Below are 25,898 nucleotides of genomic sequence, written 5' to 3'. Positions count from 1 at the left end.
CTCAGGACAGGGGAGAGAGGGGAGCCTGGGGCTCGGCTGCGACGGGGTGTATTTGGGGGGGTTTGTGAGTCTCAGTACGTCCCCACTCCCACTGCAGCTCAGAGCCCCCAGTTAAACAACTCAGCGCTCATCAACAAGGCTAATTAGCTTCTAATGGTCAAAATAGTCAGAGACTGAAAATAAACATCCCCTCAATAGAATCTCATGAAATTATACTGCTGTGATGCATTTGGACTAAAATCAAGAACACTTATTTGCATCTTAAATATTTACACTGCGATAACAATGATTTATTTTACATATTTTATATCTGGTCTCATACAAGATAAACAGTTACCTTTTTCATTATGATCATAACATGATCGACTGTTACCGTTATACTGTTGTCATGACATGTACAGTCATAGACTGGTAGTAAATGTATCGTCCATCATATCTAAGAAGTAGGAATGTAAATCACATCCCCTGAAAGTCCCTATCTGTATACCCCCTAATGTTGACGACGTATATCTTTTGTCTTTGGCATTTACTTATTTTTCTTCTTGCTTTTCTCTTCTTTCCCTGTCTTCTTCCCACTGCCCCGCTTGTCTTTGTCCTTGCCCGACTCTCCCTCCTCCTCGATGGCCTTGGCCGCCCGTGCCCTCTTCTTACCCAAAGGTGTCTTGCCGTACCACATCTGGAAACACATTCACAGCCATCAATCCACAGTCGGAGAAAATAAAACCTGTTATACAGTGACATTTCCTTCCTAACTGTAGGAACACAGCACCCTCATGTGGTGATTGTTGGAGCATGACTCTCAAATGTATATATGGAGTTCATCGGATAATACTGAATTGATATCTGATTAAAGTACTGAATTGATATCTGATTATAGTACTGAATTGATATCTGATTAAAGTACTGAATTGATATCTGATTATAGTACTGAATTGATATCTGATTAAAGTACTGAATTGATATCTGATTATAATACTGAACTGATATCTGATTAAAGTACTGAATTGATATCTGATTATAGTACTGAATTTATATCTGATTAAAGTACTGAATTGATATCTGGTTATAGTACTGAATTGATATATGATTAAAGTACTGAATTGATATCTGATTATAATACTGAACTGATATCTGATTATAATACTGAATTGATATCTGATTATAATACTGAATTGATATCCGATTATAATACTGAATTGATATCCGATTATAATACTGAATTGATATCCGATTATAATACTGAAAAGATATCCGATTATAATACTGAATTGATATCTGATTATAGTACTGAATTGATATCTGATTATAATACTGAATTGATATCTGATTATAGTACTGAATTGATATCTGATTATAGTACTGAATTGATATCTGATTATAGTACTGAATTGATATCTGATTATAATACTGAAAAGATATGTGATTATAATACTGAATTCATAATAAAATAATGATAATAGTAATAATACTGAATTCATATCTGATTATCTGATTATGATAATAGATGTAGACCAATCAGCACAACAAAGGCAAAACATGTTTTTAATATAATAATATACCATTTAGCAGACGCTTTTAACCATAGCCACTTACATATTATTACTTTCTTACATACGTGTGGTCTCGGGAATCAAACCCACTATCCTAAGATGCAAGCGCCATACTCTACCAACTGAGATAGAGGACCATACTCTACCAGCTGAGATACAGAGGACCATACTCTAACAACTGAACTACAGAGGACCATGCTCTACCAACTGAGATACAGAGGACCATACTCTACCAACTGAGATACAGAGGACCATACTCTACCAGCTGAGATACAGAGTACCATACTCTACCAACTGAACTACAGAGGACCATACTCTACCAACTGAGATACAGAGGACCATACTCTACCAACTGAGATACAGAGGACCATACTCTACCAACTGAGATACAGAGTACCATACTCTACCAACTGAGCTACAGAGGACCATACTCTACCAACTGAGATACAGAGGCCCATACTCTACCAACTGAGCTACAGAGGCCCATGCTCTACCAACTGAGATACAGAGGACCATACTCTACCAACTGAGATACAGAGGACCATACTCTACCAACTGAGATACAGAGGACCATACTCTACCAACTGAGCTACAGAGGACCATACTCTACCAGCTGAGATACAGAGGACCATACTCTACCAACTGAGATACAGAGGACCATACTCTACCAACTGAGCTACAGAGGACCATACTCTACCAACTGAGATACAGAGGACCATACTCTACCAACTGAGATACAGAGGACCATACTCTACCAGCTGAGATACAGAGGACCATACTCTACCAGCTGAGATACAGAGGACCATACTCTACCAGCTGAGATACAGAGGACCATACTCTACCAACTGAGATACAGAGGACCATACTCTACCAACTGAGATACAGAGGACCATACTCTACCAGCTGAGATACAGAGGACCATTTGAACTGTTATAACGGCAAAACACCTCCTTCCTTCCTCCTACATAGGAGCTTTCCAATTGTCGCCTCCTTTCTGTGGGAGTAAGGCTATACTGAGCACTTTGGTGATAAACATATGTAAAAAAGATTTATGCAAATCAAAGGTGATTCATTGATTGATGCTACTGAACCTTAAAGGCCTCCTCCTCCTCTTTGTAGACGGGGTCCTGTCTGGCCAGTGGAGGGATGAACTCTTCAGCGGTCAGTGGTCTGGTAGTCTGCTGGGCCAGCCTGCGAGGGGTCAGCACCAGCCTCACAGCCTGCAGGATGTGGCCCTGGGTGTAGCCGTCTGTCACCTTGGCCAGGGAGCTCAGGTCCAGGCTGGGGGTGAGGCGAGCACCGCCACCACACAGCAGCTCCCTCCACAGCACTGGAGGACACAGCACAGACAGGGGTAGAAAGGTTAGAGTTCAAACCAGAAGTGGATAATGAATACAACATTTTATTTGAAAAGATGCATGTTTACTGGTGGGCCTATCATATGAATTCATTCCACCAGTATTTTTCATGTCAACTCATTCCTGGTGGCTTTAGGGAATGAAAGCTCCACAGATTCTGTCTGTCCATAGCTATCAGGGTGGCCTAGATATAGACCACTACAGACCACTATAAACCACTATAGACCACTATAAACCACTATAAACCAATATAGACCACTATAGACCACCATAAACCACTATAGACCACCATAAACCACTATAGACCACTATAGACCACTATAGACCACTATACACCGATATAAACCACTATAAACCACTATAGACCACTATAAACCGATATAGACCACTATAAACCAATATAGACCAATACGGACCACTATAGACCACTATAAACCAATATAAACCAATATAGACTACTATAGATAACCCACCCAGTCTGGAGGCGTAGTCAGGTCTGGGGATGAGGATGATCTTCCTATAGACTTTACAGAAGGGCTTGAGGTCTGCGTCAAAGGGCCTCCTGGACGTCCCTATGACCAGAACACGATCCTCAGGCTTCACGGACTTCAGCACCTTTACTAGGTCCTTCTTCAGACGCTTGGGCTCCATCTAGAGAGGGGGAGAGGAGAGAGAGAGAAAGAGAGGAAGTGGAGAGAGAGAGAGGAGAGAGAGGAGAGAGAGGGAGATGGAGAGAGGGATGGAGATAGAGAGAGAGGGAGGAGAGAGAGAGGGGGAACAAGGAAGAGGGGTAGAGAGTTATGACCAGCCACATGAGGGCAGCATAAACTTGTTCGTAAATTCAAGATGTCCCCATTTTCAACTTCTCACAGCTGTCATCTCATATAACCCATGTCACCCAACAGTGGATGTGGGTCCCACTTTAGTTAATTCACAAACAATCAAATAATGGAGAAGGTTACTTGACAATCTGCTATGTAAACATTATTGTCAAAACAAGTCCCTTGATTACACTGTTTGTCAATGTGCACTGTAGTGTGTTGAGGGCTAGTATTGAGCAGTGCTAATAACTGGACTCTTTTTTAATATTTAGTCTAGTCTTAGTCATTTTGACTAAAATATTGTTACATTTTGGTCAAGTTTTTGTCAATTGAATAATGATTTAGTCTAGTTATTGTCAAAATGACAAAAACAGTGGGCCATTTTAGTCAACTAAATGCCCTTTAATAATAGTCACATTTTAGCCACATCACATTTGCATTGCCTCATTAACCTATAGTAAACATACATCACTGACTTCTATGTGACCAAACAGACATAGACTTATCCTACCAACAGATATATATAAGAAAATATAACAATTATCTGGCCATATAAATTCTTAATTCAGCCTACATAGATATTACATACAGTGCATTCTGGAAAGTATTCAGACCCCTTCCCCTTTTCCACATTTTGTTACGTTACAGCCTTATTCTAAAATGGATTAAATACATTATTTCCTCACCAATCTACACACAATACCCCATAACGACAAAGCAAGAAAAAAACAGAAATACCTTATTTACATAAGTATTCAGACCCTTTGCTATGAGACTTTAAATTTAGCTCAGGTGCATCCTGTTTCCATTGATCGTCCTTCAGATGTTTCTACAACTTTATTGAAGTCCACCTGTGTTAAATTCAATTGATTGGACTTGATTTGGAAAGGCACACACCTGTCTATATAAGGTCCCATAGTTGACAGTGCATGTCAGAGCAAAAACCAAGCCATGAGGTGGAAGGAATTGTCTGAGACAGGATTGTGTCCAGGCACAGATCTGGGGAAGGGTACCAAAAAATGTCTGCAGCATTGAAGGTCCCCAAGAACACCGTGGCCTCCATCATTCTTAATGGAAGAAGTTTGGAACCAACAAGACTCTTCCTAGAGCTGGCCGCCCGGACAAACTGAGCAATCGAGGGAGAAGGGCCTTGGTCAGGGAGATGACCAAGAACCCGATTGTCACTCTGACAGAGCTCCAGAGTTCCTCTGTGATGATGGGAGAACCTTCCAGAAGGACAACCATCTCTGCAGCACTCCACCAATCAGGCCTTTATAGTAGAGTGGCCAGACAGAAGCCACTCCTCAGTAAAAGGCGCATGACAGCCTGCTTGGAGTTTGTCAAAAGGCACCTAAATGACTCTTAGACCATGAGAAACAAGATTCTCAGGTCTTGTGAAACCAAGATTGAACTCTTTGGCCTGAATGCCAAGCATCACGTCTGGAGGAAACCTGGCACCATTCCTACAGTGAAGCATGGTGGTGGCAGCATCATGCTGTGGGGATGCTTTTCAGCGGCAGGGAGTGGGAGACTAATCAGGATCGAGGGAAAGATGAACGGAGCAAAGTACAGAGAGATCCTTGATGAAAACCTGCTCCAGTGTGCTCAGGTCCTCAGACCCGAGCGAAGGTTCACCTTCCAACAGGACAACGCAGGAGTGGCTTGGGACAAGTCTCTGAATGTCCTTGAGTGGCCCAGCCAGAGCCAGGACTTGAACCCGATCTAACATCTCTGGAGAGACCTGAAAATAGATGTGCAGCGACACTCCCCATCCAACCTGACAGAGCTTGAGAGGATCAGCAGAGAAGAATGAGAGAAACTCCCCAAATACAGGTGTGCCAAGCTTGTAGCGTCACACCAAAGAAGACTCAAGGCTGTAATCACTGCCAAAGGTGCTTCAACAAAGTACTGAGTAAAGGGTCTTTACTTATGTAAATGTCATATTTCAGTGTTTTATCTTTAATAAATTAGCAAAAATGTCAAAAAAACTGTTTTTGCTTTGTCATTATGGGATATTGTGTGTAGATTGATGAGAAAAAACATCTATTTTAGAATAAGGCTGTAACGTAACAAAATGTGGAAAAAGTATTGGGGTCTGAATACTTTCTGAATGCACTGTACATATCATCAGGCACACACAAGTGCAGAGAGAGAGAGAGAGAGAGATAGAGAGAGAGAGAGAGAGAGAGAGAGAGAGAGAGAGAGAGAGAGAGAGAGAGAGAGAGAGAGAGAGAGAGAGAGCGAGAGCGAGAGAGAGAGAGAGAGAGAGACAGAGAGAGAGAGAGAGAGAGAGAGAGACACAGAGAGACAGAGAGACAGAGAGAGACAGAGCGAGCGAGAGACAGAGCGAGCGAGAGACAGAGAGAGACTGAGTGAGCGAGAGTCAGAGACAGAGAGAGACAGAGAGAGACAGAGAGACAGAGACAGAGAGACAGAGAGACAGAGAGACAGAGAGAGACAGAGACAGAGACAGAGACAGAGAGACAGAGAGACAGAGAGACAGAGCGAGCGAGAGACAGAGCGAGCGAGAGACAGAGAGAGTCAGAGACAAAGAGAGTCAGAGAGAGAGAGAGAGAGACAGAAAGACAGATAGAGACAGAGAGAGAGAGAGAGAGAGAGAGAGAGAGAGAGACAGACAGACAGAAAGACAGAGAGACAGAAAGACAGAGAGACAGAGAGAGAGCGAGACAGAGAGAGAGAGAGAGAGAGAGAGAGAGAGAGAGAGAGAGAGAGAGAGAGAGAGAGAGAGAGAGAGAGAGAGAGAGAGAGAGAGAGAGAGAGAGAGAGAGAGAGAGAGAGAGAGAGAGAGAGACACAGAGAGCGAGAGACAGAGACAGAGAGAGAGAGAGACAGAGAGAGAGAGAGAGATCATCTTCACAGGTTCTGTCAGACCTGGGCTCTGACCGTTAACCGAAAAACCCCCACATATAATGATATTCTAAAAAAGGTCTGGAAATCCGGATGACAAATATAAATTCTATTTGGACACAGTTCTATTAGAACACACCAAAAACTACACATATCTAGGACTAAATATCAGCAACACAGGTAGCTTTCACATGGCTGTGAATGAGCTGAGAGACAAAGCAAGAAGAGCATTCTATGCCATTAAAAGGAACATCAAAATCGAAATTCCAATTAGAATCTGGCTCAAAATTTTCCAATCAGTTATAGAACCAATTGCTCTATATGGCAGTGAAGTATGGGGTCCACTCTCTAATAATGAATTTACTAAATGGGACAAATATCCAATCGAAATACTGCATGCAGAGTTTTGCAAGTGCAAAGAAAAACTCCAAATAACGCATGTAGAGCAGAATTGGGCCAATACCCCCTCCTCATTCGAATAGAAAAAAGAGCCATCAAATTTTACAACCATCGAAAAACAAGTGACCCCAAAACATTCCATCACACAGCTCTACAATGTCAAGAAATGAAACAAGAGAAGAGTCCCCTCAACCAGCTGGTTCTGAGGCCCAGTTCACTAACACAAACCAACCACATAGAGCCTCAGGACAGCACTCAGAAAATCTGACCCAACCAAATTTGGCCCAACCAAATCATCACAAAACAAAAATAAAAATATATCACCTATTGGAAAGAAACCACAAAAAATCTACGTAAACTTCAATGCTATTTGGCTCTAAACAGACAGTACATGGTGGCAGACTATCTGACCACTGTGACTGATAGAAAACTGAGGAAAACACTGACTAGGTACACTAAGTGAGCACAGTCTGGCTATAGAGACCGGTCGTCACAGACAAACCTGGCTGCCCAGAGAGGACAGGCTGTGCTCACTCTGCTCCAGGGGAGAGGTAGAGACAGAGCTGCATTTCCTATTACACTGTGACAAATACTCAGACCTAAGAGAATATTTCTTTCCAAAAACTATAATTCAATACAAAGATTTGAAACTATAAAATATGAAGAAAAAATCAAATATTTATTGGGTGAAAAGCCAAAATGTGCAGTTTTGGCAGCCAAATATGTGTCCTCCTGCCACAACCTGAGGGACAGCCAGTGAAAAGTGCAGACACAGACACAGACACAGAGACAGAGACAGAGACAGAGACAGAGACAGAGACAGAGACAGAGACAGAGACAGAGACAGAGACAGAGACAGAGACAGAGACAGAGACAGAGACAGACAGACAGACAGACAGACAGACAGACAGACAGACAGACAGACAGACAGACAGACAGACAGACAGACAGACAGACAGACAGACAGACAGACAGACAGACAGACAGACAGACAGACAGACAGAGATGTAAAGTATTGGTAAAGTAGTATGTGTTGCACCTCCGTCACTCTGAGGTCATCGTTATCAACGTTCCACAGACACATTGAGATGCAGAAGTAGTACAGTACCAGGGCTAATGACTCTGAATGGGAGATAATGACTGTTTCACCCAGTGATGTAGCCCATCCACTTAATCTCGAGTCCGCAAGTAGCCTAGTTGTAGAACGGCCCGCCACGACAGAAAGAAAACAAATGTAGCGCTGGTATTATGAGTCATATCTTTTGAAAGGTAATGGCTACAATAGAGCCATTTTCTCAGAGGAAAAGAGGGAGACTTGGCTAGAAGTCGGCGACAGAACCTGGCTATGAAATGCAGTGGGGAAAGTGTGAGTGTTGAGCAAGACTACAAATTCCAAAACGTTTCTATACTCAAGGGAGAGTTAAACATAGCTAGACTGTTGTTTTACTATTAAACTTAATGCTGCTGTTGTTTTTCATTTTGTAAAGCATCTTGTGTTTGTTAACCAGGCAAAGGGTGGTATCTAACTAGAAGGCTGGTGGTGACTGTTAGCTACGAGGAAGCAACAGAGTCGCCTGCGCAATGTGTATAATGGGAGGCGGAGCCGGAGCGGAGGCTGTCTGCCCACACATGAACAGAACTGGACTGGGCATCTGTTCTGCTAATATTAATTGTACGTATCGCTGAAAAGCTCTCAATCTGTCCAAAAACTCTTGTTCAGTCCAACAGATTTTAGTCACAGAGATAATTTAGTCTCTTCTTTTTTGTTTAGTTACAGTTTCTTCTGAGTCTATTTAGTCAGTTATAGTCTCGTCAATTGCCACTGAAAAATATGTGTTTGCCGAATATTTGATTGACTATTTTTGTTGCCGAGATGAACAGTGGTGTGAGATATGCTGCTGTTGTGTAGAGAACATACCTCTTTCTCCAGTTTGGGGACTTTCTTATAAAAGGTTTTCTCTGCATCGCCGATCCATATTACAGAGGGCTGCAGCTGGCGAGCCACCTGCCACAGCAGAACAACACAGAGAAACCTTCACCTCTTTATTTCACACATTAAGGCCAATGTTCAAACAACTCTCTCCCATACGGGCAAGTTAGTAACCTCAACCAAACAAACAGTCTAACCAGCAGAAACATCAGTCTCACACAAACACACAAACAAAAGAACACGCACAAACACTGAACTATCAGTAACATTTAAACTACAGTGTATCTCCTAACTCTGGCCCTAACCCTAACCATAACCCTAACCCTAACCCTAACCATAACCCTAACCATAACCCTTATCCTAACACTAAATTTAGCCTTTACCCTAATCCTTGTTCTAAACTTTACCCTAATCCTTATTCTAAACCTTACCCTAATCCTTATTCTAAACCTTACCCTAATCCTTATTCTAAACCTTACCCTAATCCTTATTATAAACCTTAACCTAATCCTTATTCTAAACCTTACCCTTATCCTAATGTAACCTTAGCAAGCAGTTGCTTATCAACAGATATTCAGTTGCTTATCAACAGATATTCAGTTGCTTATCAACAGATATTCAGTTGCTTATCAACAGATATTCAGTTGCTTAATAACAGATATTCAGTTGCTTAATAACAGATGGTCATACTATCAACAAACTATCTGTAGAGCATCTACAGTTGGACTATCCAAATAAAGTGTGACCAAAGAGTACATTAACAATGGTCTCTGTAATTCAGCGATGTAAAGTCCATCCTGTTGTATGGGTCTGAATGCAGGCGGGTCGTCAAAGAGTACATTAACAATGGTCTCTGTAATTCAGCGATGTAAAGTCCATCCTGTTGTATGGGTCTGAATGCAGGCGGGTCGTCAAAGAGTACATTAACAATGGTCTCTGTAATTCAGCGATGTAAAGTCCATCCTGTTGTATGGGTCTGAATGCAGGTGGGTCGTCAAAGAGTACATTAACAATGGTCTCTGTAATTCAGCGATGTAAAGTCCATCGTGTTGTATGGGTCTGAATGCAGGCGGGTCGTCAAAGAGTACATTAACAATGGTCTCTGTAATTCAGCGATGTAAAGTCCATCGTGTTGTATGGGTCTGAATGCAGGCGGGTCGTCAAAGAGTACATTAACGATGGTCTCTGTAATTCAGCGATGTAAAGTCCATCCTGTTGTATGGGTCTGAATGCAGGCGGGTCGTCAAAGAGTACATTAACAATGGTCTCTGTAATTTAGCGATGTAAAGTCCATCCTGTTGTATGGGTCTGAATGCAGGTGGGTCGTCAAAGAGTACATTAACAATGGTCTCTGTAATTCAGCGATGTAAAGTCCATCCTGTTGTATGGGTCTGAATGCAGGCGGGTCGTCAAAGAGTACATTAACAATGGTCTCTGTAATTCAGCGATGTAAAGTCCATCGTGTTGTATGGGTCTGAATGCAGGCGGGTCGTCAAAGAGTACATTAACAATGGTCTCTGTAATTCAGCGATGTAAAGTCCATCGTGTTGTATGGGTCTGAATGCAGGCGGGTCGTCAAAGAGTACATTAACAATGGTCTCTGTAATTCAGCGATGTAAAGTCCATCGTGTTGTATGGGTCTGAATGCAGGCGGGTCGTCAAAGAGTACATTAACGATGGTCTCTGTAATTCAGCGATGTAAAGTCCATCCTGTTGTATGGGTCTGAATGCAGGCGGGTCGTCAAAGAGTACATTAACAATGGTCTCTGTAATTTAGCGATGTAAAGTCCATCCTGTTGTATGGGTCTGAATGCAGGTGGGTCGTCAAAGAGTACATTAACAATGGTCTCTGTAATTCAGCGATGTAAAGTCCATCCTGTTGTATGGGTCTGAATGCAGGCGGGTCGTCAAAGAGTACATTAACAATGGTCTCTGTAATTCAGCGATGTAAAGTCCATCGTGTTGTATGGGTCTGAATGCAGGCGGGTCGTCAAAGAGTACATTAACAATGGTCTCTGTAATTCAGCGATGTAAAGTCCATCCTGTTGTATGGGTCTGAATGCAGGCGGGTCGTCAAAGAGTACATTAACAATGGTCTCTGTAATTCAGCGATGTAAAGTCCATCCTGTTGTATGGGTCTGAATGCAGGCGGGTCGTCAAAGAGTACATTAACAATGGTCTCTGTAATTCAGCGATGTAAAGTCCATCCTGTTTTATGGGTCTGAATGCAGGCGAGTCGTCAAAGCGGACAGGAAGAAGGTTGAGGCCTTCCATAATGGATGCCTCTGAAGAATTTGCTGCATTTTCTGGCAAAATAAAATCACCAAGCACAAACTCTAAAGGAAGTCCAAAAGCCAGAGCATCACATCAAATCACGACCAGCAGAATGTGTTGACTCGGCCATGTTTTCCAGATGGAGCAACAAGGCATCCCAAAACGGTGGACTCTACCAGGGAGAAGAAGAATACCTGGTGCAGAACTGTGACGGACGAGCTGGCCAAGATGAACATCTCGTATCACGAGGCACAACACGTGGCCAAGGACAGAGAGCGTTGGAAGGAGCTCATTGTTGCCTTATGTCCCATAGGGGAGGAAGAGCTAGTAAGTCTTTAGTTAATGACACATACAGGCTTATGGAGAAACAGTATTGTGGACTTGCAGTGTTTCCATGGCTGGCATTGACAAAAACAACTTGGGGTGAGGGAGGCAGTCACACCCAAATGTTACAAGCCTTTTAGAAACCAACACTGTCTCAGCAAGCAGGAAGTGCTGTCAGGACACGCTCCTGATCCCAGAATGCACTTAGAGAGGGTGCCAACCAATGAGGTGCTGACAGGTGAGATTCAGAACAATGTCACTAGTGGCTATGGGCTCCTGACTTGTTTACCTCTCAAGACAGCTGCATAGAGAGGTGTCCAAGCAAGACAAATCTCTCTCTCCCTCCATGTCTCTCTCTTCTCTCATGTCCCTCGTCCCCCCTCCATGTCTCAGATGAGTCAGTGGTGCATAATGTCACAGGGGAACCGTGAACAGTAACTGTGTTAACCGATAGACAACTATGTTGATCTGATAAACATCAAGCTGACATAGCAACACATAGCAACATCAAGCTCATAGTGCAGCTTATTATTCCCGACTTCACCAGCAGGCATTTCATTCACAACACTGATACTGAATCATGTACACTGCCAAAGTGTTTTTGTGGGGCATACAGTATGTGTGCATATACTATCTGAATCAAACCAGACAATGACCTCTACCCTCGTACATGTGACCATTTTGATGCAGGCTACGTCTGTCAATCACTCCTGCCTTCATCACTATGTACAGTAGCAGATTGAAAACACCTTGAAGACCATGTGCAGTAGGTACTGGAGGCAGCTCCTGCCGGGGTACTTCCCAGCCAGGTTTCTGGGGGACAGGTTGAAGAGGTTGGCCCCGGTCTCAGTGCACAGAGCATGGACCAGCATCCTCTTCCCTACGCCTCCAGGACCAGCCAGCAGCAGAGTCTTCATCAGGGGAGCCTTCTGATGGACGGACTGGGAACCTGGGAGGGAGGGAGAGAGCGAGAGAGCGAGAGAGCGAGAAAGAGAGAGAGAGGATAATAACATATAGATGGTGATGGTTAGGTGGTAGTAATTCTTACCATTGATGGCAACTGGGCCGGACAAGGATAGGACTGTATAATGTAACCTCCAGACTGCACTGAGCCAAGCTGTGAATACACTAGTAGTAGGACAACACAGCAGCAACTATGAACCTGTGAGACTAAGGGCTCTATTCAGTCTGGAAAGCTGAAGCGTTACAGATTCCAGACAGAGATGTAAAGGTCATTTCCCATTGAGACGACAGATGCAGCGTTTATGGTGAATGCAGTCTAAAGCGGGAACATTGTCTTTAAATTTCAATCACAGCGTAAAGCTGAACGTCCGCCATGCGGATTGAACAGAGCCAGAAGGTCACTATAGGTGTTTGTAGCCCCTGTGAGGTCCCTGAGGGCCTCAGCAGCAGCAGTGCTGCTTAACTGGTATTAACTGATTCAGACAGGTTAACCTCCTACCACAGCAAACAATAGTTGAATTACCCAGCTGGATGATGCTGGGCTGAGGCTGGGGTTAGGCTGGGGTTAGGCTGGGCTGAGGCTGGGGTTAGGCTGGGGTTAGGCTGGGGTTAGGCTGAGGCTGGGATGAGGCTGGGCTGGGGCTGAGGCTGGGGTTAGGCTGGGCTGAGGCTGGGGTTAGGCTGGGCTGAGGCTGGTTAGGCTGGGGTTAGGCTGGGCTGGGGCTGAGGCTGGGATGAGACTGGGCTGGGGCTGAGGCTGGGATGAGACTGGGGTTAGGCTGGGCTGAGGCTGGGATTAGGCTGGGCTGGGGCTGAGGCTGGGATGAGGCTGGGGTTAGGCTGGGCTAGGGCTGAGGCTGGGATGAGACTGGGGTTAGGCTGGGATGAGCCTGGACTGAGCCTGGGTGAGGCTGGACTGAGGGTGGGCTGAGGCTGGGGTGAGGGTGAGGGTGTGCTGAGGCTGCAGTGAGGATGCAGTGAGTATGCAGTGAGGCTGCAGTGAGGATGCAGTGAGGCTGCAGTGAGGATGCAGTGAGGCTGCAGTGAGGCTGGGCTGAGGGTGCAGCATTGTGTGCTTTCTGATACTAACCGTATTTAAAGTCCAGGCTGGACAGAGGCCAGAGGGCCAGGATACAGAACGTGAGAGTAAACGCATCCAATCACAACACCCCTCCATTAACCTCTAGACCCAGAGACCCAGAGCAGGTGCAGCCGTGTAACCCTTATCCCCAGGAATCCCCTCCTGTCCCTGGGGTAGGTCCAGCCAAGAAGTCCCGCTCCTGCTGCCCTGGCCGGAACTCATTAAATCTACAATAGCTGGCAACAGGCTCTGGCCTCTGTTCTCTCTCTCTATGCTGCAGGCTGTTTATTGGGTTAGTTCACTCTCTGTTAGATCAGGTCACAGTGTTAGTTCATTAGGTACACTATGAGCACTGATTAGAAGACTACTCCTCCCATTAAGGTCTAATGATGATCTCTTTCCTGCTTCTAACCCATCTGGGACAGATTAGCCGATCAATTGACTAGTGCAACGTGCACTTGTCCTTTTCCATAGGAGATGAAATGTAGAAGCTTGAACAATAAGGTCAAACACAGGTTAAAAGAAGGAACACTATCATGTTCAAATGTTGTCACTTTCTTGTGAAAATAACAGACACCCCTGAGAATGAGATAGCAGCCAGTCTGGATAATTGGCTGTGAATCGCTATCAAAGGGAGTACACAGAGATATCTCTCCACCAAGGACACCATCTAGCCAGCCTCCCTCCAGTATCCAATGCTTATACTTCAGAAAACCAAACCCGTCTCTAAGGAATCTCAATCATCACAGAGTAGCTGAAACTGAGCCAACTCTTGGTGAGAATGAGAATAAAGTTCCGGGAACAACAAAACAAAACAATATCCTATTGTGATTAATTTCATAAAAAGAGGTGGAAGCTTAGGCAGTGTTGTGTGTACACAGTGCAGATATAAATAAACTGTAGTATGTGATGGAGGTGATGGTGGTGATGGTGGAGGTGACAGTGGTGGTGATGGTAGTGGTGGTGATGGTTGTGGTAGTGGTGGTGATGGTGGTGGAAGTGGGGGTGATGATAGTGGTGGTGGTGATGGTGGTGGAGGTGGTGGTGGTGATGGTGGTGGTGGTAGTAGTGGTGGTAGTGATGGTAGTGGTGGTGATGATGATGGTGGTGGTGGTAATGGTAGTGGTGGTGATGGTGATGGTAGTGGTGGTGATGGTGGTGGTGGTGGTAGAGGTGTTGGTAGTGGTGGTGATGATGGTAGTGGTGGTGGTGATGGTGGTAGTGGTGGTGGTGATGGTAGTGGTGGTGATAGTGGTAGTGGTGGTGGTGATGGTGGTAGTGGTGGTGATGGTAGTGGTGGTGGTGGTGATGGTAGTGGTGGGGGTGGTGATGGTAGTGGTGGGGGTGGTGATGGAGGTGCTGATGGTAGTGGTGATGGTGGTGGTAGTGGTGTTAGTGGCGGTGGTGATGGTAGTGGTGATGGTGGTGTTAGTGGCGGTGGTGATGGTGATGGTAGTGGTGTTGGTGTTGGTAGTGGTGGTGATGGTAGTGGTGGTGGTGGTAGTGAGGGGTAGTGATGGTAGTGGTGGTGGGGGTGGTGATGGTAGTGGTGGTAGTGGTGGTGGTGTTGGTGGTAGTGGTTTTAGTGGTGGTGATGGTAGTGATGGGGGTGGTGATGGTAGTGATGGTGATGATGGTAGTGGTGGTGATGGTAGTGATGGTGGAGGGGGTGATGGTGATGGGGTGATGGTAGTGGTGGTAGTGGTGGTAGTGGTGGTGATGGTAGTGGTGGTGATGATGGTGGTGGTGATGATGGTGGTGGTGGTGATGGTAGTGATGGTGGTGGTGGTGATGGTGGTGGGGGTAATGGTAGTGGTGGTGATGATGGTAGTGGTGGTGATGGTAGTGGGGGTAATGGTAGTGGTGGTGGTGGGGTGATGGTGGTGGTTGTGATGGTGGTGTTGGTAGTGGTGGTGGTGATGGTAGTGGTGGTGATGGTAGTGGTGGTGGTGGTAGTGAGGGGTAGTGATGGTAGTGGTGGTGGTGGTGGTCATGGTGGTGGGGGTGATGGTAGTGGTAGTGGTAATGGTAGTGGTGGTGGTGGTGGTAGTGGTGGTGGTGATGGTGGTAGTGGTGGTGATGATGGTAGTGGTGGTGATGGTAGTGATGTTGGTGGGGGTGATGGTAGTGGTGGTGGTAATGGTAGTGGTGGTGATGGTGTTAGTGGTGATGGTGATGGTAGTGGTAGTGATGGTAGTGGTGGTGATGATGGTAGTGGTGGTGATGATGGTAGTGGTGGTGATGGTAGTGATGGTGGTGGGGTGATGGTGGTGGGGGTGATGGTAGTGGTGGTGGTGGGGTGATGGTGGTGGTTGTGATGGTGGTGTTGGTAGTGGTGGTGATGGTAGTGGTGGTGGTGGTAGTGAGGGGTAGTGATGGTAGTGGTGGTGGGGGTGGTGATGGTAGTGGTGGTGGTGGTGGTGATGGTGGTGGTGGTGATGGTAGTGATGGGGGTGGTGATGGTAGTGATGGTGATGGTGTTAGTGGTGATGGTGATGGTAGTGGTAGTGATGGTAGTGGTGGTGATGATGGTAGTGGTGGTGATGATGGTAGTGGTGGTGATGGTAGTGATGGTGGTGGGGTGATGGTGGTGGGGGTGATGGTAGTGGTGGTGGTGGGGTGATGGTGGTGGTTGTGATGGTGGTGTTGGTAGTGGTGGTGGTGATGGTAGTGGTGGTGATGGTAGTGGTGGTGGTGGTAGTGAGGGGTAGTGATGGTAGTGGTGGTGGGGGTGGTGATGGTAGTGGTGGTGGTGGTGGTGATGGTGGTGGTGGTGATGGTAGTGATGGGGGTGGTGATGGTAGTGATGGTGATGGTGGTGGTGGTAGTGGTGGTGATGGTGGTGGAAGTGGGGGTGATGATAGTGGTGGTGGTGATGGTGGTGGTAGTGGTGGTGGTGGTGGTGGTAGTAGTGGTGGTGGGGGTGATGGTAGTGGTAGTGGTGGTGATGGCAGTAGTGGTGGTGGTGATGGTGGTGGTGGTGATGGTGGTAGTGGTGGTGGTGGTAGTGGTGGTGGTGATGGTGGTAGTGGTGATGATGGTAGTGGTGGTGATGGTAGTGGTAGTGGTGGTGATGGTAGTGGTAGTGGTGTTGGTGATGGTAGTGGTGGTGATGGTAGTGGTAGTGGTGGTGATGGTGGTAGTGGTGGTGATGGTAGTGGTGGTGATGATGGTAGTGGTGGTGATGGTAGTGGTAGTGGTGGTAGTGGTGGTGATGGTAGTGGTAGTGGTAGTGGTGGTGGTGGTGGTGATGGTGATGGTGGTAGTGGTGGTGGTGATGGTGGTAGTGGTGGTGATGTTAGTGGTGGTGGTGATGGTAGTGGTAGTGATGGTAGTGGTGGTGATGGTAGTGGTGGTGATGATGGTAGTGGTGGTGATGGTAGTGATGGTGGTGGGGGTAATGGTAGTGGTGGTGGTGGGGTGATGGTGGTGGTTGTGATGGTGGTGTTGGTAGTGGTGATGGTGATGGTAGTGGTGGTGGTGGTAGTGAGGGGTAGTGATGGTAGTGGTGGTGGTGGTGGTCATGGTGGTGGGGGTGATGGTAGTGGTAGTGGTAATGGTAGTGGTGGTGGTGGTGGTAGTGGTGGTGGTGATGGTGGTAGTGGTGGTGATGATGGTAGTGGTGGTGATGGTAGTGATGTTGGTGGGGGTGATGGTAGTGGTGGTGGTAATGGTAGTGGTGGTGATGGTGATAGTGGTGATGGTGATGGTGATGGTAGTGGTAGTGATGGTAGTGGTGGTGATGATGGTAGTGGTGGTGATGGTAGTGATGGTGGTGGGGTGATGGTGGTGGGGGTGATGGTAGTGGTGGTGGTGGGGTGATGGTGGTGGTTGTGATGGTGGTGTTGGTAGTGGTGGTGGTGATGGTAGTGGTGGTGATGGTAGTGGTGGTGGTGGTAGTGAGGGGTAGTGATGGTAGTGGTGGTGGGGGTGGTGATGGTAGTGGTGGTGGTGGTGGTGATGGTGGTGGTGGTGGTGATGGTTGTGATGGGGGTGGTGATGGTAGTGATGGTGATGGTGGTGGTGGTAGTGGTGGTGATGGTGGTGGTAGTGGTGGTGATGGTGGTGGAAGTGGGGGTGATGATAGTGGTGGTGGTGGTAGTGGTGGTGGTGGTGGTGGTAGTAGTGGTGGTGATGGTGATGGTAGAGGTGGTGGTGGGGGTGGTGATGATGATGATGGTAGTGGTGGTAGTGGTGGTGATGGTGGTGGGGGTGATGGTAGTGGTAGTGGTGGTGATGGCAGTAGTGGTGGTGGTGATGGTGGTGGTGGTGATGGTGGTAGTGGTGGTGGTGGTAGTGGTGGTGGTGATGGTGGTAGTGGTGATGATGGTAGTGGTGGTGATGGTAGTGGTAGTGGTGGTGATGGTAGTGGTGTTGGTGATGGTAGTGGTGGTGATGGTAGTGGTAGTGGTGGTGATGGTGGTAGTGGTGGTGATGGTAGTGGTGGTAGTGGTAGTGGTGGTGATGGTAGTGGTGGTAGTGGTGGTGATGGTAGTGGTGGTGGTGATGGTGGTGGTGGTGATGGTGGTAGTGGTGGTGGTGATGGTGGAAGTGGTGGTGATGGTAGTGGTGGTGGTGATGGTAGTGGTAGTGATGGTAGTGGTGGTGATGGTAGTGGTGGTGATGATGGTAGTGGTGGTGATGGTAGTGATGGTGGTGGGGTGATGGTCGTGGGGGTGATGGTAGTGGTGGTGGTGGGGTGATGGTGGTGGTTGTGATGGTAGTGGTGGTTGTGGTGATGGTGTGTTGGTAGTGGTGGTGGTGATTGTAGTGGTGGTGATGGTAGTGGTAGTGAGGGGTAGTGATGGTGTGGTGGTGGTGGTGATGGTGGTGGTGGTAGTGGTTTTAGTGGTGGTGATGGTAGTGGTGGTGGTGATGATGGTGGTGGTGGTGGTGATGGTAGTGATGGTGGTGGTGATGATGGTAGTGGTGGTGATGGTAGTGATGGTGGTGGGGGTGATGGTAGTGATGGTGATGGTAGTGGTGGTAGTGGTGGTGATGGTGGTGGTGGTGGTGGGGGTGATGGTAGTGGTGATGGTAGTGGTGCAGGTGACGAAGGTGGTGGTGGTGATGATGTTAGTGATGGCAGTGGTGGTGGTGATGGTGGTGGTGGTGGTGGTGGTGATGGTGGTGGTGGTGGTGATGGTAGTAGTGGTGATGATGGTAGTGATGGTCAGGATGGTAGTGGTGGTGATGATGGTAGTGATGGTGATGATGGTAGTGATGGTGATGATGGTAGTGGTGGTGATGATGGTAGTGGTGGTAGTGGTGGTGGTGATGAACATCCACACCAGCCCATCCAGGCCTCCGGTAGTCATATTTGATTAGGTCTGAGGTGCTGAAAGACATCCTCTTCTTCTCCAGGGTGGGTGGCCTGTTTGTTCAGTAACCCTCCCCTCTTCAGGAGCTCCATCTGGGGGTCCACGACGCTGGCGTAGGGGGGTGGGATGGAAATGGGCCTTAACGCCAGGTGACATGAGACGTGTTGGGGAGAAAGATCACGTCCCTTCAGGGTTGGGGTGAACGTCAGTGAGTTGTATTCTATTACCATTAGGATCCCTGGATTAGCTTCAGCCCAGTAGCTGCTTCTTGATGATCTAGTGGTGTGGAATATTCTATTCTGTTCTGTTCTGTATTTCTGTTCTGTATTTCTGTTCTGTATTTGTATTCTGTATTTCTGTTCTGTATTTGTGTTCTGTATTTGTGTTCTATTCTGTTCTATTCTGTTCTATTCTGTTCTGTTCTATTCTATTCTGTTCTGTTCTATTCTATTCTGTTCTGTTCTGTTCTGTTCTACTTTCCTCTGGTATTCTATGTTCTTCCCTGTACTGTTCTATTCTGGGTTCTGGCCCACTGTTACCTGACTCCCCTGTGTTCTGCAGCTGTAGCATAGTGGTGGCAGAGACAGTGACAGAAAGGCTCAGCCAGGAGAGACAGGCTGAAGGATCAAAGCTGCTGGTTAAGAGCAGCCAGGGTCACGCACAGTTCACAAGCCCCCCCCCCCCCCCCCCCCACACCTCTCACACACACCAGATACACTCTGCCCTGAAAAATGTATGCCATGCCATCCGTGGCACTCTAGGGTTTCCCTTTCTGTCTCTGGGAGCTGTGCCACTCTTAATCCTTCCACAGCATTGAGACAAGGGCAGGGCACTGAGGTGGATTATGAGGTGGTCATGGTCAATTTCTTGTACCTATCCTCTCAGTCAAATTGCTTCATAGGTAAGCAGTCCTGAACTGACTTTTATACAGACGTCATGAATTAACCCGAACTGTTATCATGGGCCATATGGCATCAAAGGAAGGTGGCTTTAAAAGAGGCATGCAAAACAGAACTGATCCAGCCCACACATACAGATATTAGTGAGTAATGTTATACTGTATAGTATGTACGGTGTGTGTGTGTGTGTGTGTGTGTGTGTGTGTGTGTGTGTGTGTGTGTGTGTGTGTGTGTGTGTGTGTGTGTGTGTGTGTGTGTGTGTGTGTGTGTGTGTGTATGTGTGTGTATGTGTGTGTGTGTGTGTATGTGTGTGTGTGTGTGTGTGTGTGTGTGTGTGTGTGTGTGTGTGTGTGTGTGTGTGTGTGTGTGTGTGTTGCAAGTACAATAAGTATGAATCAGACTAGCCAGGTTGTGGGGTGATGTGATCACAGTCACAATGATGAGAGTGGATGGGATGGGCTCTCTCTCACTCACCCAGAGGCAGGATCCCATAAAGGGCAATGAGCTGTCTGACGTCTGACAGAGAGGGCATGGGCTCAATGTCTGCCTGACGCAGGGTCGTACCCAGGTAGCTGAACTCACCTGGAGGGAGGGAGAGGGAAGAGATGGAGGGAGAGGGAGGGAGGGAGAGACGAGGGAGGGAGTGGGAGAGAGAGAGGGGGGAGGGGGGAGGGAGAGAAGTCAGACATCCATCAGACAATAGTCTTGTTCTTTGAGGTATGGAATTTGCTCTTTGTACATTGGCTGATGCATATCTTCAGACATAAATCAACTCAGCAGAAACCTGTACTAATGAAACTAAGACATTGATTGGCTGTAATTCAGGAGCCTCTAAGGCATCTAGTTATACTGTGGCTAGAACTGAAATAACTCTTCTCCTCAACCATTCCAAACTCCCTCCCAACATCAAAGGCACAGTATGTGGATATAATTGAAACCAACAGTAACTGGTTTTGGGGAGCCTCTGGGGAGCCAGGCGCGTGTGTCTGTCTGTTCAACATGATAGAGTGTGGCGTCATCCTGACCCTTGTTGCAACATGGCCGCAGCGAGACATCTAGGGCGGGAGGCACGGAGAGAATGAGGCACAGGGTGGGATATTGAGTCATAAATCCCTGTGGAGATGAGGCAGGCTCCCTGTCTGATATCCAGCTGGCCCTACTAGACACTCGTGAGCAAACACACCTTTTCACACACACACCAAAGCACGCAGACACACACACCAAAGCACGCAGACACACACACCAAAGCATGCAGACACACACACCAAAGCATGCAGACACACACACCAAAGCATGCAGACACACACACCAAAGCATGCAGACACACACACCAAAGCATGCAGACACACACACCAAAGCACACAGACACACACACCAAAGCACGCAGACACACACACCAAAGCATGCAGACACACCAAAGCAAGTAGACACACACACCAAAGTACACAGACACACACGTATGCATGAACATTCATATAGCTGTAACTAAGGATTATCCAATTGACTGAAGCCAGACCTAAGTCACCGACATTTTATATATACAGCGCATTCGGGAAAGTATTCAGACCCCTTGACCTTTTCCACATTTTGTTACGTTACAGCCTTATTCTAAAATGTATTTAATACATTTTTTCCCTCATAAATATACACACAATACCCCATAAATACAAAGCAAAAACAGGTTTTTAGACATTTTTGGAAAATGTATATAAAATACATAACAGAAATACCTTATTTACATAAGTATTCGAACACTTTACTAGGAGACTCAAAATTTAGCTCAGGTGCATCCTGTTTCCATTGATCATCCTTGAGATGTTTCTACAACTTGATTGGAGTCCACCTGTGGCAAATTCAATTGATTGGACATGATTTGGAAAGGCACACACCTGTCTATATAAGGTCCCACAGTTGGCAATACATGTCAGAGAAAAAACCAAGCCATGAGGTTGAAGGAATTGTCCGCAGAGCTCCGAGAAAGGATTGTGTTGAGGCACAGATCTGGGGAAGGGTACCAAAACATTTCTGTATCATTGAAGCTCCTCAAGAACACAGTGGCCTCCATCAATCTTAAATGGACAAAAATGTGGAATCACCAAGACTCTTCCTAGAGCTGGCCGCCCGGCCAAACTCAGCAATCGGGGGAGAAGGGCCAGAGTTCCTCTGTGGAGATGGAAGAACCTTCCAGAAGGACAACCATCTCTGCAGCACTCCACTAATGAGGCCTTTATGGTAGAGTGGCCAGACGGAAGCCACTCCTCAGTAAAAGGCACATGACAGCCCACTTGGAGTTTGTCAAAAGGCACCTAAAGACTCTCAGAACATGAGAAACAAGATTCTCTGGTCTGATGAAAAGGGAAAGATGAACGGAGCGATCCTTGATGAGATAGAGATCAGAGAGATCCTTGATGAAAACCTGCTCCAGAGCGGTCAGGACCTCAGACTGGGGCAAAGGTTCACCTTCCAACAGGACAACGACCCTAAGCACACAGCAAAGACAACACAGGAATGGCTTCGGGACAAGTCTCTGAATATTCTTGAGTGGCCCCAATCGAACATCTCTGGAGAGACCTGAAAATAGCTGTGCAGCGACGCTCCCCATCCAACCTGACTGAGCTTGAGAGTATTTACAGAGAAGAATGGGAGAAACTCTCCAAATACAGGTGTGCCAAGCTTGTAGCATCATATCCAAGAAGACTCGAGACTGTAATCACTGCCTACGGTGCTTCAACAAAGTACTGAGTAAAGGGTCTGAATAGTTACCGGTATGTAAATGTGATATTTCAGTTTTATTTGATTTTTTTATACATTTGCAATCATTTCTAAAAACCTGTTTTTGCTTTGTCATTATGGGCTATTGTGTGTACATTGATGAGGGGAAAAAACGATTGAATCAATTTTAGAATGCTGTAAGGTAACAAAATGTGAAAAAAGTCAAGGGGTCTGAATACTTTCCGCGCTGTATGCGTGTGTGTGTGTGTGATGTCAGTACTGTACCAATGTACTCAGAGAGCTTGATGTTCAAGGGTCTAATCAAGAAGCCTTCCAGCACCAGCTCTTCATACAGAGACTCAAGGGTTCTGGAGAGAGAGAGAGAGACACAGAGAGAGAGAGAGAGAGAGACACAGAGAGAGAGACACAGAGAGAGAGAGAGAGAGAGAGAGACAGACACAGAGAGACAGAGAGAGAGAGATGAGGGAGAGAAATGGAGGGAGAGAGAGTAAGACGCAGAGAGAGAGAAGGAGGGAAAGAGAGTAAGACACAGAGAGAGAGAGAGAGAGAGAGAAGGAGGGAGAGAGAAGGAGAGCGAGAGAGAGAGAGAGAGAGGAGGGAGAGAGAAAGAGAGAGAGTGTGTGGAGGGACAGCGTGAGAGAGAAGGGCAATGAAAGTGAGAGATAAACATGAAGTAGAGAAAGGAAAGGAGAGAGAGAGAGAATGGTAAGTCGGGAGAGAAAAAGAGAGAGGGAGAGAGAAGGAGGGAGGGAGGGAGAGAGAGAATGGTAAATCGGGAGAGAGAGGGAGAGAGAGAGATGGTGTTAAACTGAGGGCGGGGGAGCAGGTCACAAACACACTAATCATTAACCAGGCCTATTGGAGTGGTGGTCACTCCATGACATCATACTCCTGCCCTCTGCCAACCAATCATCTGCTCCATATGGCAGACTGACATTATCAGACACTGACCTGTCGGCAGTCAGATCCTTCTCTTTCTTCTTCTTCTTCTTACTGCCCTTCTTTCCTTTCTTCTTTTTCTACAATGAAGACATATGACTAAGCAGTGGAGGCTGGTAGGAGGAGCTATAGGAAGACAGGCTCAGTGTAATGGCTGGGATGGAATCAATGTACCAGAGTCAAACATGTGGTTTCCATATATTTGATCCGGTTCCATTTAATCCATTCCAGACATTACAATGAGCTGATCCTCCTACAGCTCCTCCCACCAGCCTCCTCTGGAACTGAGGGTTCTTCCAAAACCACAACCAAGCTGGCAGAGCAGCCAAGGAATGTCCTACAAGATAGTCAGACATGCACAGAAGACAGCTGAAAACATTGAGATGAATCTAGCTCATAGCTCGACAGAAACGTCATACAGAGGCAACCTAAAACGAACAACATGGAAGATGTTGAGTTCAGAAAAAAACATCAGAAAGGAAAAACAGAGTCAGTCTTTGGGGATAACAACATGTTCCTGGTCTATAATAACACTCCTAGAGGGATGATCTTACACAACCTATGAAGCAAAATACATGTGTTGTTTCATTTAGTAAATATACCACCTCCCTGTTGCTATGAGAGGCTGTTCCTCTCACAGAAATATTTAAGAATTCCCCTCTCTTTCTTCAGGAATTTTGGACCACTGTGAAACTATGTTCAATCGTAGCCTACAATGCTGGCAGCAAACCATAAATTAACACCTCTCAAAGAACGAGCTATGATTATGTTGGATGGTTTAGGATTTGACATTCTTTGTATACCACATTACTTTCATTACAGTATGAACAAGACACAAACAAGCGATACATAGGCCTACTGATTCAATAATCTTTAATAATAATCTCAGCTTTTCTGGCTGAGGTAAATCACAAAATAATCTGCCAAATATGTCTTTGGAGATCCACATGAAAAAATACTATAGTATAAACTGGGTGGTTTGAGCCCTGATTGCTGATTGGCCGACAGCCGTGGTATATCAGACCGTATACCAGGTGTATGACAAAACATTTATTTTTACTGCTCTAATTACGTTGTTAGCCAGTTTATAATAGCAATAAGGCACCTCGTGGTTTGTGGTATATGGCCAATATACCATGTCTAAGGGATGAGTCTAGGCACTCCGCGTTGTGTCATGCTTTAGAACAGCCCTTAGCCGTGATTTATTGACCATATACCAAACCTCCTCATGCCTTATTGCTTAAGTACTCACTGTAGGGTTTTTGCAGACTTAACTGTATTATTCACTGTAGTCTACTGTTGTATACTGTAGTATTTACAGTTTACTATATTAGAAATACTGCAGTGAAATAAATAGTATATACTTTAGTGTTTTGTTGACTGAAGTATACTGTAGTATTTACTGTAGTGTTTCTGTGGACTGTAGTATACTGTAGTATTTACTGTAGTGTTTCTGTGGACTGTAGTACAGTATACTGTAGTATGTACTGTAGTGTTTCTGTGGACTGTAGTACAGTATACTGTAGTATTTACTGTAGTGTTTCTGTGGACTGTAGTACAGTATACTGTAGTATGTACTGTAGTGTTTCTGTGGACTACTGTAGTATTTACTATAGTGCTTTTGTTTTATTATCTTTGACATAGAAGTGGGGTGTTTTCTCCTTGAGGAAACCTACTGGATAAATACTAAAACAACATATTTGCCATAACCTGTAGGTAGGTAGGTAGGACTGGGGTCTGAACCGATAGGTTCAGTGTTTCTGCTCTTTTCTATAACCTGTAGGGAACACAATATATTTGACATGTTTATACTTGGCATGTAGATTTCTCAAAAATGTCTCACAGATTTGGCACAAATTGAGATATGGGGGAGGGGAATGTGCAGGGCATATGCAAATTGTGGGGATGAACTGACACTAGTGTAGAAATGTAATGACTGTTCTCATATCTACTTAGTTTGTTTGGAAAAGGACAGAGAAGACAGATGTAAGGTACAATAAAATTACATTCACACCAACAGACAATGAGGCTGTCACGTTCTGACCATAGTTCTTTTGTATTTTCTTTGTTTTAGTGTGGTCAGGGCGTGAGTTGGGTGGGTATTATCTATGTTTTCTGTTTCTATGTGGGGTTTCTCGTTTGGTCTGATATGGTTCTCAATCAGAGGGAGGTGTTAGTCATTGTCTCTGATTGGGAACCATATTTAGGTAGCCTGTGTTCTATTGTGTTTTGTGGGTGGTTGTCTTCAGTCTTTGTGTGTCTGCACCAGATAGAACTGTTTCGGTTTTCACTTTTGTTGTTTTGTAATTTGTAGTGTTCAGTTTTTTGATTATCATTAAATTAAGATGAACACTAACTACGCTGCGCTTTGGTCCTCTCCTTCCACCGACGAAAGCCGTTACAGAGGCCAATGATTGATTACTTTCATTTCATTATAT

At 45.9% G+C, this 25,898-nt stretch overlaps 1 protein-coding gene across 1 annotated transcript in view; it reads right to left on the bottom strand.

Moving 5' to 3' along the window:
- Positions 1-526: 526 nt before the first annotated feature.
- LOC120050817 (dynein regulatory complex protein 11-like) overlaps positions 527-25,898 on the bottom strand; it is a 47,939-nt gene continuing 22,567 nt past the window's right edge. Inside the window, exons 12-19 of the mRNA XM_038997348.1 lie at positions 23,473-23,540; positions 22,786-22,868; positions 20,263-20,370; positions 12,274-12,473; positions 8,915-9,001; positions 3,382-3,559; positions 2,642-2,880; positions 527-676 (exon numbers count right to left, since the gene is read on the bottom strand). Of these exons, the coding sequence (XP_038853276.1) occupies positions 527-676; positions 2,642-2,880; positions 3,382-3,559; positions 8,915-9,001; positions 12,274-12,473; positions 20,263-20,370; positions 22,786-22,868; positions 23,473-23,540 (1,113 nt within the window). The remainder of the gene's footprint in view (positions 677-2,641; positions 2,881-3,381; positions 3,560-8,914; positions 9,002-12,273; positions 12,474-20,262; positions 20,371-22,785; positions 22,869-23,472; positions 23,541-25,898) is intronic.

Source organism: Salvelinus namaycush, chromosome 7 (assembly GCF_016432855.1).
Source record: "Salvelinus namaycush isolate Seneca chromosome 7, SaNama_1.0, whole genome shotgun sequence".
Taxonomy (NCBI): Eukaryota; Metazoa; Chordata; class Actinopteri; order Salmoniformes; family Salmonidae; genus Salvelinus; species Salvelinus namaycush.
Note: the sequence above shows the minus strand (reverse complement) of the source record. Positions and strands in the feature narration are given on the sequence as shown.